This window comes from Euleptes europaea, chromosome 2 (assembly GCF_029931775.1).
Source record: "Euleptes europaea isolate rEulEur1 chromosome 2, rEulEur1.hap1, whole genome shotgun sequence".
Taxonomy (NCBI): domain Eukaryota; kingdom Metazoa; phylum Chordata; class Lepidosauria; order Squamata; family Sphaerodactylidae; genus Euleptes; species Euleptes europaea.
This window is the reverse complement of record NC_079313.1, coordinates 61,174,381-61,196,916: the sequence shown is the minus strand read 5'-3', so window position 1 is coordinate 61,196,916 and position 22,536 is coordinate 61,174,381. Positions and strand designations below refer to the sequence as shown.

General features: G+C 43.6%; 1 protein-coding gene across 1 annotated transcript in view; it reads right to left on the bottom strand.

The window, feature by feature from the left end:
- The window catches only part of PTGER3 (prostaglandin E receptor 3), a 33,495-nt gene extending 13,160 nt beyond the window's left edge, over positions 1-20,335 (bottom strand). Inside the window, exons 1-2 of the mRNA XM_056844758.1 lie at positions 20,253-20,335; positions 11,242-12,397 (exon numbers count right to left, since the gene is read on the bottom strand). Coding sequence (XP_056700736.1) covers positions 11,242-12,397; positions 20,253-20,335 — 1,239 coding nt within the window. The remainder of the gene's footprint in view (positions 1-11,241; positions 12,398-20,252) is intronic.
- Positions 20,336-22,536: the final 2,201 nt, after the last annotated feature.

Sequence of the window (22,536 nt, the reverse complement as noted above, 5' to 3'; positions counted from 1 at the left end):
CTTCAACCACCTACCCAAATGCTTAATTGCTCCAAGCTCCTCAATGAACCAAGGTGCGTTCCCAGCACTGCAGGAGGGTATAAGGCACTCTAGCTCAATCATGTCCACAGCTCTGGTCATCTCCATATTCCATAGATCAACCAGGGCTGTGACAGGAGCACCAAATGTAGCCATTTGAAAAGCACTCAGGTTCTTTTAGTTGGGGAAGTAAAATAGCAGGCTCACAGATCAGAATGGCACTAATTAATATTGTCCAATGATACCTTATTCAGTCTATAACATACTGTATACTGGGGGGTGACTTTCATGTATTGCTAATGATTCCCTAATTTTTCAACTAGAAGAAAGCAAAGGTCCTTTGGAAAAGGGTTATGGAACAAAGCAGATGAGAGTGAATTTTAACAGCGGATTTGACATAAATGGTCCCCCCCCCCCCATTTTTTTAATAGTGGATTTGACATAAAGGATCCCCCATTGTTTTCAATTATTGCTCAATTTGCACTTGCAACAGAGATTCCACATGAGAGTAATCTGGTTTCTTCACTTCATACCAGATGCAGATTACATACCTAACCACCCCAGATATTGTCAAACCACCGTCAGAATTCTCCATGCACCTTTATTTATTTTTTTTAATTGTGCATGCGCAGTATTGCTCCAGAATAGCAGAATAATCAAATCCTTGCAGTGGTTCTCAGCCTTTTTTGCTCCATCCCTTTCACCACTGTTTAGAATATAATTCCCCCCTTCCCAAAATAGTCTAACTCCAAAAAACAAACTACAATTTTACAGATTGTACATAATCTACAGGACATCACACTTTGCTGAATAGTGGTCCCAATTCCCCCCCCCCCCGAACACTACAATTTCCCCCTGGGGAATTGGCTTCCTGCTACTCAGGGGAAGAAGAGAATTTTAAGAACTTTTCAAATGCTGAGACAGAGGAGAAAAACTTTGGCCACTTATATTGTCATAATGTAGTAACAGTGCTACAAAGTTGCACTGATCCTTCTCCCAAATTAAAAGAAAATCTCAAGTTTTCTTGGTATCAGCAAGCCAAATCACTGAGAAAATGCAGAGGGAGGGGGGTATTTCCTTTCATTCAAACACAAGGCACACCTTCCCTTCTGGACTCATGAACAAGATCATCCCAACCACACCATGCCAGAAAAGACAGGGAGTGTTTTTCCCAGTTGCTTTTTTAAACAGAGGCTGTTCACAATTTGTGTGGGAATGGAGGATGTACAACTAGAATTGCTGAAACTGAGAAAAACCTCCATGTGGAATCGGCCAATAAGAGATTAAGGGAGAAATTCTAAGTGAGTGTACTTGTACGTCCCATTTAACTCAATGGGTCTTACTCTTAGGAAAGTGTCCCTAGGATTGCACTGCGACTCCTTCAACTCTGGAGCCACTATGCAGCTTCTCCTTTTTCATACCTTCTCAGGCAATCCACTGGAAAACTGCTTGGACATTTCCCCTTGTATCACTTTAAAGTTGGAAATATAGAAAAGCAGCATGAGCTATTTGTAAGGGGGCATAGCTCCCATATGCACCCAGTAGCTACAAGCTTGGATGGGAATCATTGTATGCACTTTTTGCAGCTGCTATAAGATGATCTGAGAACACTGGGGGACCTACATTTTTGGGGCCCTGCAGCTTGAACTGTTATGGGGGGCCCTTCGCAACCAGCAACAATAGGGCAACATCCAACAAGGTCCAAAGGGCCTTGCTGCCCTTGCAAGGACCTCGAGGCTCAAATGGTGGAGAACAGGGTGGTGGGATGGAGTTCTTGAAAATGGGCCATACAGTGATGAAATAAAACTACATAACTATTAAGCCATGTACCAACAAAGGATCTGACAATCCAGCTGCCAAATGTAGGCTGTGAATGGATTCTGGCGAGCTCAGTGAGCCCATACAGATGGGGGTTCGGGCCCTGCAAGTCCACGAGAAAATTTTGAAATTTAACCAATTACAGGGACACTTTGAGGCCATATGAAATGGGTATTAGAGCATATTCTAAAGTCAGTATTAAGTACTTCAACCCATTGGTTTATGATTCTATCACTTTAAAAACTCCATCGATTTTGTTGAGAAATTCACTCATTAAAAAAAGTTGCTTCAGGGGGCCCCTCCGGGATTAGGGGCCCTGAAGCTTAAGCTTCATTAGTTTCACAGTAGATCCGCCTCTGTCTGAGAATCTCAATCTCAGTTTCCTTTTCTAGGAAATATGTAAACATTATATCCATGGACAACACATAGGAACAAAATAATTAGGTGTTTGTAGAAAGTTCTGGCAAGTTCCAGGTCTTGCATAAAGATTTACAGGTTTTGTTTGTCCTCCCCAAGGACACTACCTTTGGAAGTTTGTCAGCAAGAAAGTAAGCACGTAGATACATGAACATATATTCTGAAAACACTAATTAGTAAGATGACATTTTGATTAATCATTATTCATGAGGCAGACCATGATCCCTAATAAAACAAGTTCATCCACTGAGATTTACTAATACTCATTTGTTAAAGCATTCATAGTGTGCTTTAAAATGTGTGTCAATTACATTAGAACCGATATTTTCTTAGAAAAATTAAAAATCTCCCCCACCAATGTCTGCCCAATACTACCATTTGTAGCATATTTCTTTGTGACCTCCCAACTACAAATTATAATAGTGAGAAAAAAGAATTGATGAGACAGTCATAGTGCAGATAGTATGAGAAGACTATGGGCATGAGTCGGTCTACTTAAAGGTTAACACGCAATTGAAAGAAGGGAAGTAACAGCCCTTATACACGCTTGGTGCCCTTAATTTTGTTATGTAGCAATTGCAAGATAGGAACAATTCAGAGGGATAGGGATAGATGACTTTCAGGTCTTCCAGATATAACTATTTTCTTGCCATCTCATTTTAAATACCTTACAAGCCCTTTTTGGTCTGGTCTCATTCTGAAAACATCGAATAAACCAGACATCCCAAATAATAATAAGGTAGAGCACTGGTAGCAGGGGGTGTTAACGAGAGGAACATTGATTGGAATTGAGTGAAACCTACTTGCTTAAAGCAAGTGGAAAGGGACCAATGTGTATGCAGTCCATTTCTCCTTGCCATTATATGATAACTTGGATGCCAAACAGGCCATCTTCAGAAGAAACAAAATAAACAAAGGAATTTTATAGGGTATTAATTTGAGCATCTCTTCAACTAGCACGTTTCTGGTTTGGACTGAGTTGCACATGCTGCCTTCTCCCAGCCGCATGTTGCTGGCAGGTCTAACGTGGGCTGCAGAGGCAACACAGCAAGGGAGGCTCAGGAGGTGGTCACATCTTTCACACATCCCCCTTGGATGTGGTTGGGGCAGCATGGGAGGAGAAACAGGGCTTCCAGACACACCCATGCAGCTGTGAGCAGGAGGTGCTGCCTATTTGGATCTTGCCTTGTATGCCTTGAGGATGATGAAGAAGAAGAGTTGGTTTTTATATGCCAATTTTCTCTACCTTTTAAGGAGAATCAATCTGGCTTACAATCGCCTTCCCTTCCCCTCCCCACAACAGACACCTTGTAAGATAGGTGAGGCTAAGAGAGTTCTGAAAGAACTGTGACTAGCCCAAGGTTACCCAGCAGGCTTCATGTGGAGGAGTGAGGAATCAAACCTGGTTCTTCTGATTAGAGTCCACCACTCTTAACCATTACACCACGCTGGCATGGAAGGAAGGTACATGAGGTGGCAAACTGATCTGAGCCAGTTCTGGCCTGGTACCAAAAATTTCCCTGGCCAAATGATTGCTTGAGTACTTCCGAGCAGAGATAGCGACAGTAGCAGTCTATTTTACACATGAGCTGGTTAGCCACTGACAGCTGGTATCAGATGGAATAGCTTTGGTTGTGTTTAATAAGCCCCAGAGGGTTTTTTCCCCACAAGAGATTCTGCTGGCATGAAGAGCCAAAGCTGAAGAACTCCTCTTTGCTAAGCAGTAAAGTAAGGGCCATTAAAAAAGACAATTTACAACAGGCTCCACTTAGCAGAATGAGCTTCAAGCAGCTGAGCAACCAAAATGGAGCTTGGATTCCACATTGCTGCTCTTTCCCGGCTTCTGTCATAGAATCACGGGTTACTTTACCAGTACATTTAAATAGTGTATTTACAACAACTTACTGTTCTAGAAAGTAAGCCATATGTCCCTCAAGCAGTACTGAAACCATTACTAACTGCTACCAAATTTTGATTCCCCCCCCCCCCACATATTCATGGACAATAAACCACTTCTTCTCTCCTCTCATTTCAAACATAAGATAGAGAAGGGGGACACGTTGCAGCAGATGGCAAGCAGAACAAAAAGGCTGCCAACTCCAGCTTTGTAGATTCATGAAGATTTGGGAGAGGTGCCTGGAGAGGGAGCTCGGTGGGAATGTGATGGCTTAGAGTCCACCCTCCAAAGCTGCCATTTCCTCCAGAGGAACTGATCTTTGCAGCCTGGAGATCAGTTGTAATGCTGGGAGAATTCCCTGCTCCAACTTGAGGTTGGTAACCCTGCTTTCTACATTATGGGAGGCAGCAACCCTGTATTTTACATCAGTGTACACATCTTTCATAACTTGTCTCCTTGATAAATTACATTTTTAGCATCTAAAGTGGCCGCCCCCCCCCCAAATACTTGGACAACTGAATGAATTGATATCAATAGCAGATCAGGCTTGAAACTAAATAATTTGTTGTGAGAAATCAATGCAGAAACGAATACAGGTATTAATTTTAAAAATTAAGTATATAATATAATTCCAGTGTCTTAGCACTCATTGGCCAGAGCATACAGGCAGGAGGAAGGAAATACCATTTGCAGCTGTCTTTGAACTATGACAGAAAACCATATACCAGGGGTGTCAAACATATGGCCCATGGGCCGGATCCAGCCCCTTGAGAGCTCTTATCTGGCCCGTAAGCCAGCCAAGGCAGCCAAAAAACCCTCCCCCAGTCCTGATCTGGGATCATGAGTCCATGCCAGGCTCACCAGCTGAGGCAGCTAACCCCCCCCCCCCACTCCTGATCTGGGCTGACAAGGCATGGCCTGGCCCAACCAAGTGACATTTATATCGTATCCAGCCATCGTAAAAAATGAGTTAGACACCCCTGCTGTAGACCATCTTTCAAGTTTGACACATTATCTCAGTTACATTATATTCATGAAGAGTTTCAGAAGGTAGCCGTGCAGGTCTGTAGTAGAATGGCTAGATTCCAGTACAGTAGCACTTTAGAGACCAACAAGATTTTGGGGTGTATGCTCTCAAGAGACGAAGGGAGCTTTGACTCTCAAAACTTGTACCCCCAAAATCTTGTTATTGTCTAAGGTGCTACTGGACTTTAATCTATCTATTATATTCATGCTTTTGCATAAAACACTTTTTGAGCAATTGAGATAATGCCTCAGATTAGAAGGATCCATACAGGCCATCTAGTACAACCCCCTGCTTTATGCAGGATCAGCCTAGCGCATCCCTGACAAGTGCTTGTCCAGCCTCTGCTTAAAGACTGCCAGTGATGGGGAGCTCACCACCTCCCTAAGTAGCTGATTCCACTGTCGAACTCTTACTGCAAAAAAAATTTCTCCTAATATCCAGCCGGTACCTTTCCAACCACAATTTAAACCCATTATTGCGAGTCCTATCCTCTGCTGCCAACAGGAACAGCTCCCTGCCCTCCTCTAAGTGACAGCCCTTCAAATATTTGAAGAGAGCAATCATGTCCCCCCTCAACCTCCTCTTCTCCAGACTAAACATTCCCAAACATTCTCAGCCTTTCCTCATAGGGCTTGGTCTCCAGGCCCCTGATCATCCTCGTCACTCTCCTCTGAAAGGCCATCAGATTTTTTTTTCAAATTCTTAATTATTTCAAGTGGAAAAACATACAAAATATGAGGGTGGCAAGCTCCTCTTTAGAAGAAACATCATACCTTCTCTCACACACAAGAGAATGCATCTGAATAGTATCTGCATCTTTACGTGCACAGATCCCTGAAAACATACCTCTGCAGATTCAGCTACCGATTCACCAATTAACTAAAATTGTACGATTGACTACAATTTTAGTAATTTGATGACAGCCCTCTTGGCGATATTTTGGAATATTTACCCATCTCTAGCTGGAATTGCTATTTTTTCCAACTGCTGATAGCTAGCTCTCTGCCAAGTACCTATGATATAGAGGAAAAAAGGAGTGGGGAATCATTGCTATTTCCTTATTACTCAGTTTCCACACATCAGTTTCACACCACGCCATGGATTTCTCTGCCACAGTAAAACAGCACACATAATCAGGAAGCAATATCAATACCAGTAATTACTTAGGACAGGGGTTCCAAACATGGTGCCAGTGGGCATCATGGCACCTGTCGACAACTTTCCTGGTGCCCTCCGAGAGTTTTTAGAAAGTAGGCAGGGCCAGGTGGAGCTTCTGCCCAGCATGGCTTCTGATTAGCCAGCAGAGATCTGATTGGCTGCGCAGACAGAAAAAAATTGTTTTGGTAGCTGCTGTCACCACACCACAAGCATATTCACTGTATGACTGAAAAAAAGCTGTACATATGCAAGAAAAATATTTTAACACAATATGTTCACTTAAGAAGGCATCCTGTTAAAAAGAGCTTCTGCCTGAAACGTTGAGGAGTTGTGCATAACCTTACTCCCTGACATGTTGTGATTGGCTCCGCCTCCTATGGCAGCCATTTTGTGGTTGCACCCACCATCCAGTTTCAGATTTCTATAGGTAACCACAGACCAACCTCTTTTTGGGGCTTTGGAGAGGAGCTTATTTTCCTTAGAAGATGCAACTCCCACATCTCCCCCTTTCCACCATCTAATAAGAGACACTGAATGCAAAGACATAGGCCTATACCCTACCACTCTGTAACTTAACCTGTTCTTCAGCCAGAAGTAAGGCACTTAAGTAGGGGGGAAGGCTTTTCAGCTGGAGAAATTCTTCAGACTTTGTTGAGTGGAGTGGTAGGGTACAGGCCAATTATCCCAATCCCACTGGAGCTCATATGGGCTGCTTCCAATGGTGATGATTCTGCAGGCTGCATTCCTCAGCACTGCAAATGCAGACACATGTGCACTGGAAACAGAGCTTCTGCACTCTGTTTACTGCACACATTCCTCTGTCTTCTTTCCAACTTTCCCCTTCCACTGTGCTCTGCAACTTTGCATTGGCCCTCAGGAGTGTTCTCAACACAGTTGCTGTGGTGACTCCCCACCTTTTTTTCTTCATCCATGTATTATAGTACTATAAAGATTCTATAATATTAAAAGTTGAAATAGACAAGTGGAAAGAGATTGTTATAACACTGTAACAATTAACATTAAAAACCCTCAAAAAGCCCTCCAGAAGCATGGCAGGGAAAATGCTCAGAAAATGGCATCTGTGTGGGGCTGATCATGGAAAAGTGACACCAATGTGAGCAGGACCTTTGCAAAGCAATAAAATGTGCACCATCCTACCAGCTTAGACGGCATTCTTTCCAAAAAAGATTGGTTTGGGTCAAGCAGGTTTGGAAAGTGTTTTGTGGACAGGGGCAACCAAGGGAGCAGGACAATTACTACACTATGTTGAATGGAAGCTCCACAGCAAAACAAAAACCAAGAAAAAGGTTGGCAAAAAGCCAATGTTGCAATAAAAGAGAGCAAATCTGTTAGTTAACATCTTTCTTAAGGATTAATTTTCTCAGGTAACAAAGTTAGTGGCCAAGTTTTATAGAATAGTAGCCTGATCTCGTCAGATCTCAAAAGCTAAGCAGGGTCAGCCCTAGTTAGTATTTGGATGGGAGACCATCAAGGAATACCAGGGTTGCTGTGAAGAGGAAGGCACTGGCAAACCACCTCTGATAGTCTCTTGCCATGAAAACCCCCAAAAGGGGTCGCCATAAGTTGGCTGCGACTTGACGGCACTTTACACACATACACACACACATTTACTTATAGGAAATCTACGGTAACTAGAAATGAAAAGTTGTAGAGGGGATTGTTTAAATTTACATTGTTGACCAGTTTTTAAGTGTTTTAAAGAGAGTAATATTTTGTGTAGTATTCAACCAAAATGTATTGTTTTATACTGCCGGTTTGAGTAAGGCAATGTAACTGAAAATATTTTATGTTTGGTCTAAGGACTGTAATAATAATAAACTATAATAAACTAACAAAAAAGAACAGGTATTTTATTAAATTAATAGTCCCTACATGTTTCCCTACATGGTAGGAAATGATAAAGACGGCAGGAAAAGAAGCCACGACTGTTGATAGGACCTTTTGGAGGTTATTAATGCATAGGGTCACCATAAGTCAGAAACAGCTTGATGGCATTTAACACAAACACGTTTCATATTAGCATTGTTAGGAGATCTATAAATTATGAATGATGTTATCATACAGATCCCCTGATTAAGGTAATGCAGAATTTGTAGGGATTGTTAATTTAATAAATATCTGTTCTCCACTTTTTCGTGTTGAAGCTGCAAATAAATGCTTCCATTTGGGAGACAAGTTAGAGGAAAACCTTCCATGTGGAAGCAGCCAAGCATGCAGAAGCAAACTTTCATGTGGCAGCATGTGTCATCCCAATTTAGTTGCTTGGGCTGCCTCTGTATATCCTCTTCAGATAGTCGGCAACAGTGTTGAGGCCAATGTTTTGGAGAACTGGAGACGATTAACTTCGCCCTCAGCTAGTGATTTTTCAAATTCTCTTGGAAAGTTCTTACGCATCATTATCTTTGGTCATTACTAGTGGCATTTTGTTGTTCCTAGTCATGTCATTTCCCCCCCCCCTCCGTTTTTGGTACTGCCATTGGTGGGAACAACTATTTTGGAGATCACAAGAGTGGTCAATCTGGAGCTCTCTTTTTCTGCAGAATTAGTGGGACTAGAAGAAACTAAATGTAAACACAGTGATGATTGCCAAGAAGTGTAAACAGCCAATAAAAATGTCAATGCGGAGACATTTTTAACTAATGTAGAACTACAATGCAAGCAAGACATGACTTTGGCAAAAGTGAGTTGCCGCTGGTTTTCTCTGAAGCAGCACAAGAAGGTGTGAGATCTTTTACTGTGCAGCATGGATAAGTTACAGTCTTTAAGCCTTTCCCTGCCTATAATGTCTATCTTCTCCAGAGTTCTGAAATCAGAAGATACCATTGTTGGGTGGGGGTGGCGGCACCAGGGGAGAAACTGAGTATGTATCATTTGGTGGAGCAGGCAATGCAGACAGAAGAGGGTTAATACTCTGCTCTTTCATGCTGCTGTTTAAAATGCCACAATAACTTGATGCATGGTCTGCACTTTGGCTCATGCCAACACTGAGTTTTGTCCTGAGGATGCTGTCAACCTGGTCTGGGTTGCTACTAGACACGCCGAGTTTGATTCATATGTATCATTCTGCTTACGGAAGCCGTTTTTCTATGAACAGAGGGGTACCCCCTCCCTGTTCTTTTAATAAACAAGCCCAAAGAGTTACTGAACCTCATAATATCAGCCCACTAGAGCCCATATTACGGTGCTTCATAAACTCCTTTCACAGAGCCAGAAAGCAAGAGTTTCCCTGACCCTGGTTATTCTCTGTGAAGGCTTTCCTACGGCAACTCTCTGCCAACCAAGCTAGACCTGAAACAGCATAACCTTTTCTTCTCTTTGCTCTGAGATTCTGCCAGATCAGAGGGAAAGCGCAGTGTGGTTCACATTTTTTAAGCAAAATTAATTTACAAGACCGTCTCTATCTCATAAGTTCTCTAGAAAAGACTTTTTGGAATACAGATGCTAGGGAGTTTTTGGTGGAGGAAGGTTAGATAGCTGAAGGCATGATTAACTGCTTCTGGCGTACTCCGCTCATTGTATGGTCTTTTCTCCTAAAAGGCTTTTTTTGTACTGCTTCAAAAGCCTCTTAGCGCAGAAACAAGGAATATGTGCAAACACCATGGGAAAGCTGGCTCAAACCACTTTCAACACTCTCAAAAGCCAAATGCGGTTCCCATCCTCATGCTGCCATATTTACTAAAACTAACGATCACAACATGCAGTAATGGGCTCCTATTAAAACTTCATAAGATTGCCATCTCTATTCATCCTCATCAACATTTGTGAACAGCTATCGGCCTAATACAGAAGGTCAGAGCTCCATGCTTTGTTTCATTCTCTTCACCCCCCTTCATTCCCCTCCCTGCCTGTGAGGGTTACCGCATTATGTATTCCCAGCGATGTATTAAGAGTTTGAAAATGTTATAAAAAATACTGTTTGCACTTTCTATGTATTCCCATTTCCCACTGATGTATTAAGAGTTTGAAACTGTTATAAAAAAAATACTGTTTGCACTTTGTTTGGCCCCTTTAGCTGTGAAGACGTCTTCCAACCACTTTTTAGCCGTGGCATCCAAAAACCCTTTCAAAGTAATGTTGTTTATAACATTTTCAAACTCTTACTACATCGCTGGGAATACATAAAGCGGTAACCCCCTATATACTCTGAAGTCAGTGTATATTCGGAGAGAGCAAGCCAGTCCAACAATGCAATCCTATGCAGAGTTCCTCCTGTCTAAACTCATTAATTTCATTGGATTTAGACTGAAACTGGAGGAAGCTAGGCATTTAAAGGTGGAAGCCAGGCACTCAAAGTTGTGGGCAGATTTATAGGTTGTTAATTTTGTTCTAAATTGAGGTTTTAAGTTCTCTCTGTAGGGATACTTTTAAAGGGGGGGGGGAGGAGAGAGAGAGAGAGAGAGAGAGACCGACCCAATCGGTCACAAAGTCACACACGTCAACAGTGAAATCAGAGCCTAGGAAGCTAGGCGTATAAAGTTGCAGGCAGGTTTACGGGCTGTTCATTTTGTTCGAAATTGAGATTGTCAGTTCTCTTTGTAGAGATACTTTTAAAAGGGTGGGCGGGGGGGGGGAGAGAGAGAGAGACGGACAGACCCAACCGGTCACAAAAGTCACCCAAGTCACTCATGAAGATAATTCCCAGTGGGTCGCCGTGTTAGTCTGCCTGCAGTAGTAGAAAAGATCAAGAGTCCAGGAGCACCTTAAAGACTAACACAAATATTTTCTGTGAGGGTGTGAGCTTTCGTGAGCCACAGCTCACTCTGGCAGGGTGTGAGCTTTCGTGAGCCGCAGCTCACTTGAGCTGTGGCTCACGAAAGCTCCCACCCTGCCAGAAAAAAATGTTTGGATGCCAACCGTGAAATCAGAGCAGAGGCAAGCGACCTACCAAAAGGGGGGACCAGCAGGCCAGGAGGACGCACATGATGCCCAGCAGCTGGATCAGCGTTTCCGTGGCGATCCGGCCCCACTGCCTCCTGGACCGGGACTTGGAGCTTTTGGCCCGGCACCGGCCCACCAGCGCCGCGATGGTGGCCACGTTGCACGCCACGGTGACCGCCAGGGAGGAGAGCCCCAGGCCGGCGAACAGCGCCGCGAAGACCAGGCTGCCCGTGCGGCCGCCGCCGCCGCCGCCGCCGCCGCCCTCCTGGGGCCCCGTGCCGATGAAGCACCAGGTGCCCGGCCACTGCAGCGCGTACCTGCCCACGCCCGCCAGGGGCAGGAGGGCGAAGGCGAGCCCGGCCAGCCACACGCCCAGCAGCACCCGCTTGGCGGCGCGCGTCCCCAGGCGGCCCGCGTAGCAGTGCGGGGCGCGGGTGGCCAGCGCCCGTTCCACCGCCATGGCGCTGGCGATGAGCAGGGGGCACAGCCCGAAGGCCGTCATGCACAGCCCGAAGAAGGCGCACAGGCGCCGCGAGGGGTCCACCCGCCCCCAGTCGCGGCCCGCGCGGTACACGGCCACCACCACGGGGCTGGTCACCAGCTGCCCCGCCAGGTCGGTCAGCGCCAGGGCGCCCAGGCACAGCAGGAAGGCCCTCTTGCGCCGGTTCTCCTTGCGGCGGTAGGCCCGCGAGACCAGCAGCAGCGCCAGCGCGTTGCCCGCCAGCCCCGCCACCATCATGGCCAAGGGGAACCCCACCGACACGGCGCCGCACGGCGCCGTGCCGTTGCCCGCCGGCGGGGCCATGGCGCTGGCGTTCAGCCCTCGGGGCACGGCCCGCACCGCCTCAGGGCGGCAAGCGGGCGCCGCTCTCGCCCCGGCCCATGGCGCGCCCAACTCGCCCCGCTCCGCTCCGCTCCGCCCGTCGGGGCTCCCCGGCGCGCCGCACTGGGCTGCCCGCGCCCGCCGCCGCCGCCGCCGCCCTATAAGGCGGAGGGGGCGGAGCCCCGCCGCCACCCACCCCCCTCGCGCCGGCCGGGACGCAGACCTCGAGGGCGGCAGGGAGGCAGGCAGGGAGCAGCCGGCCGTCTGGCAGAGCTGCCTCCTCTGCGGAGCGGAGTTTGTCGCTGGCTCTCCTCCCCAGGTCCGCCGGGCCGGGGGCTTCCTGGGAACGCCAGAGCTCCGGGCGGTCGTCGTCGGTGCTGTATGCTTCTCGAAGCCCCACTCGCGTCCGCTTCAGTCAAGCTAGTTTCTTTCTTTCTTTCTTTCTTAAATTGTATTATTATTTTCTTCATTTAATATATCAACATCAACATCTGGTTCTCGTAGGTTCTCCGGGCTGTGTAACCGTGGTCTTGGTAGAACCGAGATAACCTACGAGGTAACCGGATAACCTACGAGAACCAATGAACTCTGACCGTGAAAGCCTTCGACAATAACATCAACATCTGTTTACTAAAAAAATTGATAGTGGTAAAAAAACAACAACCAAAAAATAGTCATTTAAACTTGAAAGGACTTCCCCCTCACTCTTTTCCGTCTCAAAATAAACTGTATAGACTTTTGCTGCCAGAATTAATCCCCGCATTAATTAAAATATACTTATCTTGTTAAAGTTTATAATTTCAATACCTTGATGTAACCATCATGCCAAGTACAAGGAAGGGATTAAACCACAGTCAAGCTAGTGTTTCTTGGAGGTGTGGATGCACGGGAGGTTTGGCCTCGGATCCGCCGCTCTCTCCAGGCGCCTCCCGCCCCCTCCCCCGAATTCTCCAAACTCAACGATTAAGCCCCCCTGCAGAGTTTTGAGAATCCGGATGGCGAAAACGTGCCTCTAGAGAGCGGCAAATCCAAGGCAAACCCTTCCAGGGGAGGTTTGGCATGGGAAGTTTTGCCTTGGATTTGCCGCTCTACGGGCGAAAACGCACGGTCGCTTGAGCCTCCTTTCTTCCCTGTTCCAGCCAGGATTCAGCCAGGATCGAACGCACGGTCGTGCGTTCGATCCTGGCTGAATCCTGGCTGGAACAGGGAAGAAAGGAGGCTCAAGCGACCGTGCGTGTTGTGTGTTAAGTGCCGTCAAGTCGCTTCCGACTCATGGCGACCCTGTGAATGAAAGTCCTCCAAAATGTCCTATCTTTGACAACCTTGCTCAGATCTTGCAATTTGAAGGCTGCGGCTTTTTTTTTATTATTGAGTCCATCCATCTCTTGTTGGGTCTTCCTCTTTCCCTGCTGCCCTCAACTTTTCCTAGCATGCCTGTCTTTCCCAGTGATTCTTGTTTTGCCTTGGAATTGCCGCTCTGTAGATGCACGTTTCCCCCATCGGGATTCTCAAAACTCTACGTAGTAGCTTATTGCTGAGTTTGAAGAATTGGGATAGGCCGGGGGGACGTGCATCTAGAGAGCGGCAAATCCAAGGCAAACCCTTCCGTGCATCATTGGCCTTGGTTGCTGTCTTGCCGTTTCTCCCAAACGACGCCTGATCAGTCTCCAATAGATGCGTGCTGAAGGACGGCTGCCCGACGGCGCTTGCAAAGACAGGCGCAAAACACCCCCAGAAGCTTTCGCTAGAGTTTGAAGCGGGCAAACCGCCGCCGCTTTAACAGAGGCAAGGAGGACATCTAGCGGGAAGTGGAAGACCGCGCCAGTAGGCGGCCACGTGGCGACAGTAGGTCCCGGGAGTAAACACCCGCGAGGCTTGTTTTAATTTTTAATTTTGAAATCCGGTTGGCGGAGCTTTGATTTTTGACTAGGAGAGGGGCGCAGAGGACGGCCCTCAAAAGACTGCGCCCTTCCTTACGGTGACCTTCCCACAAGGGGATAGCTATATACTTTAAAAAAAAATCCTGCATTGATAACATGGAATTTACACAGGTTTTAAAAAATAAATATTACGGTGCACATTTATAAATCCATTTGTTAGGAGTCTTCATCATGTGACAATTTAAATAATTTGTCCAGCCTATAAATTCAATATTACTTTCCTCATGCAATATGTATGGAATATTAGTAATGCTTCAAATATCAGTTCCGTGATTTAATCCTATACCCAGGCATAAACCTGAAGCTTGTAGTCTGGCTGAGATATTGCCTCTTTGATTCCTTTATTTATATGCCACACCGTGCAAATGGCTTGCATCAAATTCTTATATCAACTACTTATAATCTAAGAAAGTAAATAGAAGCAGCAGTATACAATAAAAATCCCAACATATGAAGCACAGAAATTAACAATGCAACCATAAGACAGTACAGAAACAAAAAACAAAACAACCCCCCCCCCCAGCTGCTTTTGGATTTCTAATTAAGTAGATGGGCCCATTTGATGATTCGGCGGGAGAGCATCTCACACTTCTGGGGGTACTACAGAAATGGCCCTGCTTCTCATTGAGGCTAGGCTAAACTAGGCTAGCCTCGGGGGGAAATAAAGTAGTACAGGCTTGTACCTCAACCCCTCTGCTTCAACCCCCCCCCAACTTTACTGGCAAAAAAGTTTTACTTACTTTCACCCCTGGCCAGCCTCCACAAAAAATGGAAATTTTGGGACAATCTTATCAATTGGTTCTTGTAGGTTATCCGGGCTGTGTGACCGTGGTCTTGGTATTTTCTTTCCTGACGTTTCGCCAGCAGCTGTGGCAGGCATCTTCAGAGGAGTAACACTGAAGGACAGTGTCTCTTATTGACAATCTTATCAATTACCGTATATGTAATTGTCAGGAAGTGTGTGTGTGTCTGTAGTGTACTAACTATATCTTTGCTTGAGCAGGTGTGCAGTCGGGTAAGGTACTGCACACCTGTGCTTCCATTTCTGTCTGGCAAGAGTCACAGAAAATGGTTGCTCTGTTTCATAGCATTTGTGCCATGAAGTTCCTCAAGACCCCCCCCCTCTTATAGTAGGAGATATTTGGAGAGAGACGTGATCTGTATGCCATGATACCAAACTCTGTTTTGCCTTTTAGTCAAATTCAGGAAAAGCGGAGAAAGTGCTCGACAGTGCTTGCATTTGTTTCAATTAACCCTCACATGGCCTTTTACTATGAGCTACATGAGGATTAATTGAAATGTAATCCTGGATGGCCCAGGCTAGCCTGATCTCCTCAGATCTCAGAAGCTAAGCAGGGTCAGCCCTGGTTAGTATTTGGATGGGAGACCACCAAGGAATACCAGGGTTGCTGTGCAGAGGAAGGCACTGGCAAACCACCTCTGTTAGTCTCTTGCCATGAAAACCCCAAAAAGGGGTCGCCATAAATCAGCTGCAACTTGGCACTTTACACACACAATCCAGACTTGACAGAGAATCTTTGATAGCATTCCCGCCTTAAGGATCAGGTTCTTCAATTGGGACTGCTGTTAATCCAGCCCTCATTTCATTTTTCCCCCCGTTTTTCTTCTTGTTTTTACTATCCAGCCCTCATTTCAGATAAACAAAAGGCATGAAGCACCACTTAGAAACTTGGATTAGTGCGTCTTTCTGCGAAGAAATGATCTTGCCAGTTATCTACACCAGCTCTCCTTCCAGCCTCCCCTTTCCTCGCTCCTTTTGCTGTAGCTCGCCTTTCCCTTCTTCAAACACACTTTGCATTTGCTTTCCAGCTCTCCTTCCCGCCACCCCTTTCCTCTCTCCTCTTGCTGTAGCTCACCTTTCCCTTCTCAAAACAGACTTTGCAGGACACCCCTTTTCTCTCCCTCTCTTGCTGTAGCTCACCTTTCTCTTCTCAAAACAGACTTTGCATTTGCTTTCCAGCTCTCCTTCCAGTTGCCCCTTTCCCCTCCCTTGTTGTAGTCAGCCTCCTCTTTCTCTTGCTCTGAGGGGCTTCTCTTCCTTCCCTTCACACAGGAACACACTGAAACGAATAGGTTGTTGCTGGAAGAGAGCCAAGGTCTGGAAAGTACCGGGAAGGAGAAGTGGGTGAACTATGGGGAGAGATGCAGGTTGGCCACCTCTGGGATTGACACAGGTTTTGCTACTGGCCCTTGCTCCCCTAGCCATGGGGCAAGTGAGTTAGAAACGTCACCACTGATTGTGCAGGTAGAAAGCTGCCAGTGCTGTGGTTCAGCCTACCTGCCCCTTACCTATTTTTTTAAAAAAAGAATTGCTTACAAATCTGTCATAAGGAGATATCTTTAAAAAACAAGTTTTTGTTTCTGTGCTAAAAACTTTAATACAGGTATCCAGAAAGAGAACATAAGAACATAAGAAAGGCCCTACTGGATCAGACCAAGGCCCATCAAGTCCAGCAGTCTGTTCACACAGTGGCCAACCAGGTGCCTCTAGGAAGCCCACAAATAAGACAACTGCAGCAGCACCATCCTGCCTGTGTTCCACAGCACCTAATATAATAGGCATGCTCCTCCGATACTAGAGAGAATAGGTATGCAGCACGACTAGTATCCACTGTAACTAATAGCCATGAATACTCACTTGAGATAAACTGAAATTATTGCTTTTTGGAAGCAAAAATGACTGGAATGCTGTGTGTGTTACAGAGCTAAATACACACACAAATGGGGTTTTCTAGAAAGCATGGTAAATAATACATTTTACAGATGACCTTAATGGGATATGGTAGGTTAGAGCTAGCATGGATCTTTCAAAATAAGGCTTGTTTGGGGAAGGAGTTTTTCAGCTTTTTCTCCATTTTTGGTTAACCAGCCACCTGCAATAGAAGTGTTTCTTCAAGAGGCACAGCACACCAGCCCACAGGAGCAAGACTCTGATCCCTGCCTAGAGCCCCTCAGATAATTGTAATTATTCATTTACAATTAATGGAAGTCAGCACAATTTATTCTATCGTTTAAAAGAGTTGGTGTTTATATATGTATATTATATATGTATATATAAAGAAATATATGTATATAATATACAGGGACATTATGTTTTGCCCCTATATATATATATATATATATATATATATATATATATATATATATATATATATATATATATATATATATATATATATACATATCCAGTCCAGATCAAATTAAAGCCCAAGGACCAGAAATACAAACTTTATAGAAGACACAGGCAAAGCAAATTAATATTATTTTTATTTTATTTTTTACTTAAAATACAAACATGCTTAAAACAATAACAAAATAATATCATTAATTGACTTTGCCTGTGTCTTCTATTAAGTTCATCTCTCTGGTACCTGGCATTACATTTTATGGTATTTATTTGTATGTTTGATTTGGCACACATGGCCCAGTCCGACCAAGTGACATTTATGTCATATCCGGCCCTCATAACATGAGTTTGACACCCCGGTCTAGGGTCCGGAAAACTGGAAGAGCCAATCTAGTGAAAGACTAGCTCCATGGAGAATGAGTGAGGAGGGTATATTCTTAGTTTGTTTTATACCAGGTGAGAATTGGCTGTGTGCTTTTTGTCCTGTCCATAACTAAGTAAGAGCTGGTATCTGGACTTTTATTGTTTGAGTGTGCATCTATGCTTTTGTGTCACACTGCTGGTGTAATGTGTTTCTGGCGGGGGGGGGGTAGAATTGTGTAGAGCATGGTGCCATGATCCATAGGGTAAGGGTAGGGAGAAATGTGGTGGTGGGGGAATACACAGTGTAAGGGTAAGGGATATCAGACAATTGTGAGCAGTTGCCCCTTTTAATTATTTTTCCAGGCAGATTGATGCAGTTGACCATATCAAATATGGTGGGGTATGTGCTGCTGTTAAATGCTAGGTTGGTCACAGGTAAAACAGCAGCCATTCAGGATTTAATCCTGGGGGAGGAGGCTAACCTAGCATGCATCACCATGACCTGATCGGGGAAGCTGAGTGCAATTAACCTCTCTCAACTATGCCCCCCTCAGCATACTTGGTGATATATCAGGATTCTGTTCCCCGGTGCACTGACCTGTCCAGGATTTTTCCAGTGTGATTAGTGTTCAAATTAGGATGATGCTGTTGTTCCAGCCATTGTACCACCTAACTATTTCCCTCTCTGAGCTGGCAAAGGGGCTCTTGGAGGTTATGTTGAGAATTCCTAAGATGGTTGTTTTTTTGGGGGGGATTTCAACATTTATGATGAGTCTATCTTTTCAGCATTGCTTTAGGATTTCATGGTCTCAATAAATGGCTCCACGCACTTTGCAAGTCACACTCTTGATCTGGTATTTCTTTGGGGGCAATAAGGTGAGCTGAAGGTGGAAAAACTGAGGATAATCCTTTTGTCATGCATGGATCACTGCATACTATAAGTTGTACTTGCAAGGATACCAAGACCCACACTTGTGGGTCATCCAACAGCCAGGAGCAGCAGTTTGATGAATGTAGTGGGCTGCAGTGTGATTGGGAGCAGTCAGGAAAGATCTGTTCTGTGAGCGAAGATTCATATCAAAACGACTGCAAGTAACCCTAGGGATTCCACTACCTACGGTAATTGCATACCCAACCACAGTCAATGCATACCATTGATGCCTTTGTTTAAAGCAGGGCTGTTGAACTCATTTGTTAGGAGGGCCGGTATGACATAAATGTCACTTGGTCGGGCCGGGCCATGTGTACATAAATAAATAAATACCATAAAATGTAATGTCTGATACTGGAGATACAAACTATACAAAAGACACAGGCAAAGTCAATTAATAATATTGTTTTCTACTTAAAACACAAACAAGTTTACAATAATATTCTTACAGTATTTTCTTTTATTTAACAGTCTTATTGTCATTTTGTAAAGTATGTTTGTATTTAAGTAAAAAAATCATTACTTGACTTTGAAAGGGCCTTCTATGAAGTTTGTATCTCTAGTCCCTGCCATTAATTCAGAAGCTCAGAAAAGGTCAGGGGAAAGGGGGACTAGCTGCCTTGGCTCCGTGGGCCGTATGTTTGACACCCCTGGTTTAAAGTATCGGAATAGGTGTAAAGGATACAAAGTTCTCACAGCTTCTAAGGAAGCCATATTTTTACATTTAACAGAACATTATAGCAAGATAAAAAACCTGGCAAAAAGTGCATTCTCATTTCACATGATTATTAAATTGTTAAAACAAAAAACAGGATAACTGGCTAAAGGTATCTTCCTTATTTCAGTAACTCCAGTATTGCCTTGGAGGGATGTCAGCGCCCAAGAACAGATTGTTTACACCATTACATCAGATTTATGCCCTTTCTGTACCACAGATGTTTATCAACACTAGGCAACACTTCTATTATGGGAATGATTATCTTGATTTTATGAATGCTTTTAAGGCAAATCAATTTATAGATATTTTACCGGTGGTACTGCATACCATTTGTACTGCTTTCCCAGAAGCAATTCATCTATAGCAAAAGTTGGCAAATGAACTTAATGCAAGCGGAGAACTTAAAAGTTGTACACTGTATATTATGAATACATTGAACACAAAACACCTGTATCGAGATTCTTCAGTTCTCCAATTTACTGCCTTTTTTTCCAATATAGATAGGTTTTACATCTTCATTAGAACTTCACAAGCAAGGGACCAACAATGACTTGCAGGGGGAACCTCATTTTTCCTTCATTATTGCTTCTTTCTTCTGGCTTCCTTCTCTCCTTCCCACTACACTGATTTCTATGGGGTGACTACTACTGAATAGTAAGCAAGCAACTGAGCCTGGGTGAGTCATGCAATTCACATGGTAGCAAATTGTTCAGTGGCTGCTGCCAGGCTTGGCCCCAATAAGTCCTCCCTCAAAGGCTGAATAGGCCCTTTCCTGTTCCCCTACTTTTTCCTGAGAGAAACCAAGGCTTGAATATCGCTGGTTTCCTAGCAACAGCCACTGAGGGCATCTGATTCATAAAGATATAGGTACTTCTATCATTGGAGGCATTTAATCCTCATGTTGTTGTTGTTTTTAATTTCAGATTTTTCTGCAAAGCTGGGGCTTTTCTCAGGTTTGTAGAAAGATCTGCCTTGTTTGCCCATGCCCCCAGTCTCCAAATTTAGGTATCCACAGATGGTGACACTTTGAGATTAGATATTATTGGTGACTATGATGCTTGCATCCAGAAAGAGGTAGGCTGCAGGATCACTCACCATTTGCTGGTTGTATTCATATTATGATCAAGCTTTTTTGACCTCATTTTGAAAAATATTCTCTTCTGCTCTACTTCTTGCATCTTACTCCCATTAGGTTAACAAAGATTCTAACACAAATATAGGATGCAATAATATGACAGCAAGTAATTGCGCACTTGTGAATACTTTGGCTTTAATCAGATTGTACCATACCATCTTTTTAAATTATACATTTTATTTTCCTGAATAGCAACAATGACCTTTCCTGCACTCCCAGAGAATTTAAGCAGATATTACCTATTTACCTTAAAATGTGTCCAGTCAAATGTTATAGGTATTGGTAACACAAGAATAAAGTTTCTAGAATAGTATGTGGATATTATTGGTTAGGCTGGATATAGTCTGTAAGGCTATATGTGGCAGCAGAGTCTTCAGCTACTGCCAGGGACTACCACATTGCTATCATTTACAGAAGTCAACAAAATGAACTTTGCTTCAAGCACAGAATTTTAAGATCAGTATTTATTAAACTCAAAGAGTACCAGTAAATCCAAAAACAGACTACTTAAGCCAAGAAGGCTTACAGTGCAGCCATGGAAACATTGGATGGCCTCAGCAATCCAATATCTGTGTCAATCCAACCCTCTGAATTAATATATATATTCAGAAGCCCACTTATTCATATATATATTTAGAAGCCCACTTATTTGAAATGGGACTTACTCCCAGAAAAGTGTGCCTAGGATAGCACCCTAAGCACAGTCTACAAACAAACATTACAACAGTCTAATACTCAACGAGGCTGCACCAGCCAATATTAAAGCATTACTTTGGAAAGAACTAAAGAGTTCCTGGCATACAATTTATATTTTAACTTTTCTTCAGGAACTTAATGTTATGCACCTAGATAATAACTATTGTATTTCATCTTTGGGTATTTAAACAATGCAAGAAAGTGCTTACAGAGATTACTGCATATACAAACACTGCATTTATATGCTATTCTGAGACCAAATTATAATTTGAACACTGTAGCTTGCAACTATTAAATATCAATGGGCATACATCTAAAATTGCTGCCTTTGCAACTCTACAAAATGTTCAGATGGTGTGATTTGACAAATACATACATACATTTCATCTTTGAATCACATGCTTTATTTACATTTGTCTACAGAATTATTTTTTAATAGAACAAACCAGTACATTTTAATCCAAGCCAAATGAAACCATAATTTTCCCTTAGTTCTCTCTAGGCTACTGCTTTGCCAAGGTTAAAAACCACCTGTTACAATACTTAGGAATACAAAGCACAATAACTAACTTTAACATGTAGCATCTAGCAAGTCAGATTTTCACAATTTAATAGAAAGACTTTCAAGAAGTCAGAGGCACAGTTACAGGAGACTTTATTCTTGTGCAGTCTATGCTACATTAAGCAATTTTAAAAAGTAAAGAAAAAGCAATGAAGGAAAAATTGCAGGGCACTTTTCTTCTGCAAAATTTATCCAAAACATTTCTACAGCAAAACAAACATTTTGCTTTGTCCTTTGACCAGTCTGAAAGAAGTGTAGGATGTTCTTAAAAGGAAAATGTAAGACTAGTATGCTCCATTTATCTTTGTACAGCTTGCTTTACAAAGCAACGTTCAATATGAAAACTGAAGACATACTGCTTCTTCCATAGAAACACTTCTCCTTTCACATACTTACCTTGGGATGTCACTGAAGAGGAAGCATTTCTCCCAAATGGAGCTTAAAAATGGCCAGTATTTAACAAATATTGCTAGTAAAACAAGTTTTATGAAGCATTTTAAGCCACAAATTTATATTAGTGTAACAGAATTACCTGCAGTGATTTGTGATTACAATTATGCTGAAGTATGTATTTCCTCTAAGAGTTACAAACCTGGAACAGAATTCCCGCCAGTCTGAATTCAATTTTACTTATTGACTTAAAGTGATTTCATATTACATTCAAATTCCTTTACAAAAAGGCTCCAGAATATCTGAATGAAAGCAGTTCTTGATCCAACTCTTAATACTTCCTTGTACTATGCCCTAGCTGTTCAGTTTTTGGTGGATCCAAAGTTTCTGCACACATACTAAGAAAGAGAGTATGCCACATTTCCATTCTGATTGCAGCTTCTTATATCAAATTCTTGAGAGCTGTCTTTGGGAGTGATGAGTCAAAAGGCTGAACTAGGAAATGGTCTTCTGAACAGCACATATGAGCACAGAATACCACACGCATTTATTTGAATCCCAGCAATTACCAAGTTTCAAAAAGACTATACAACTAT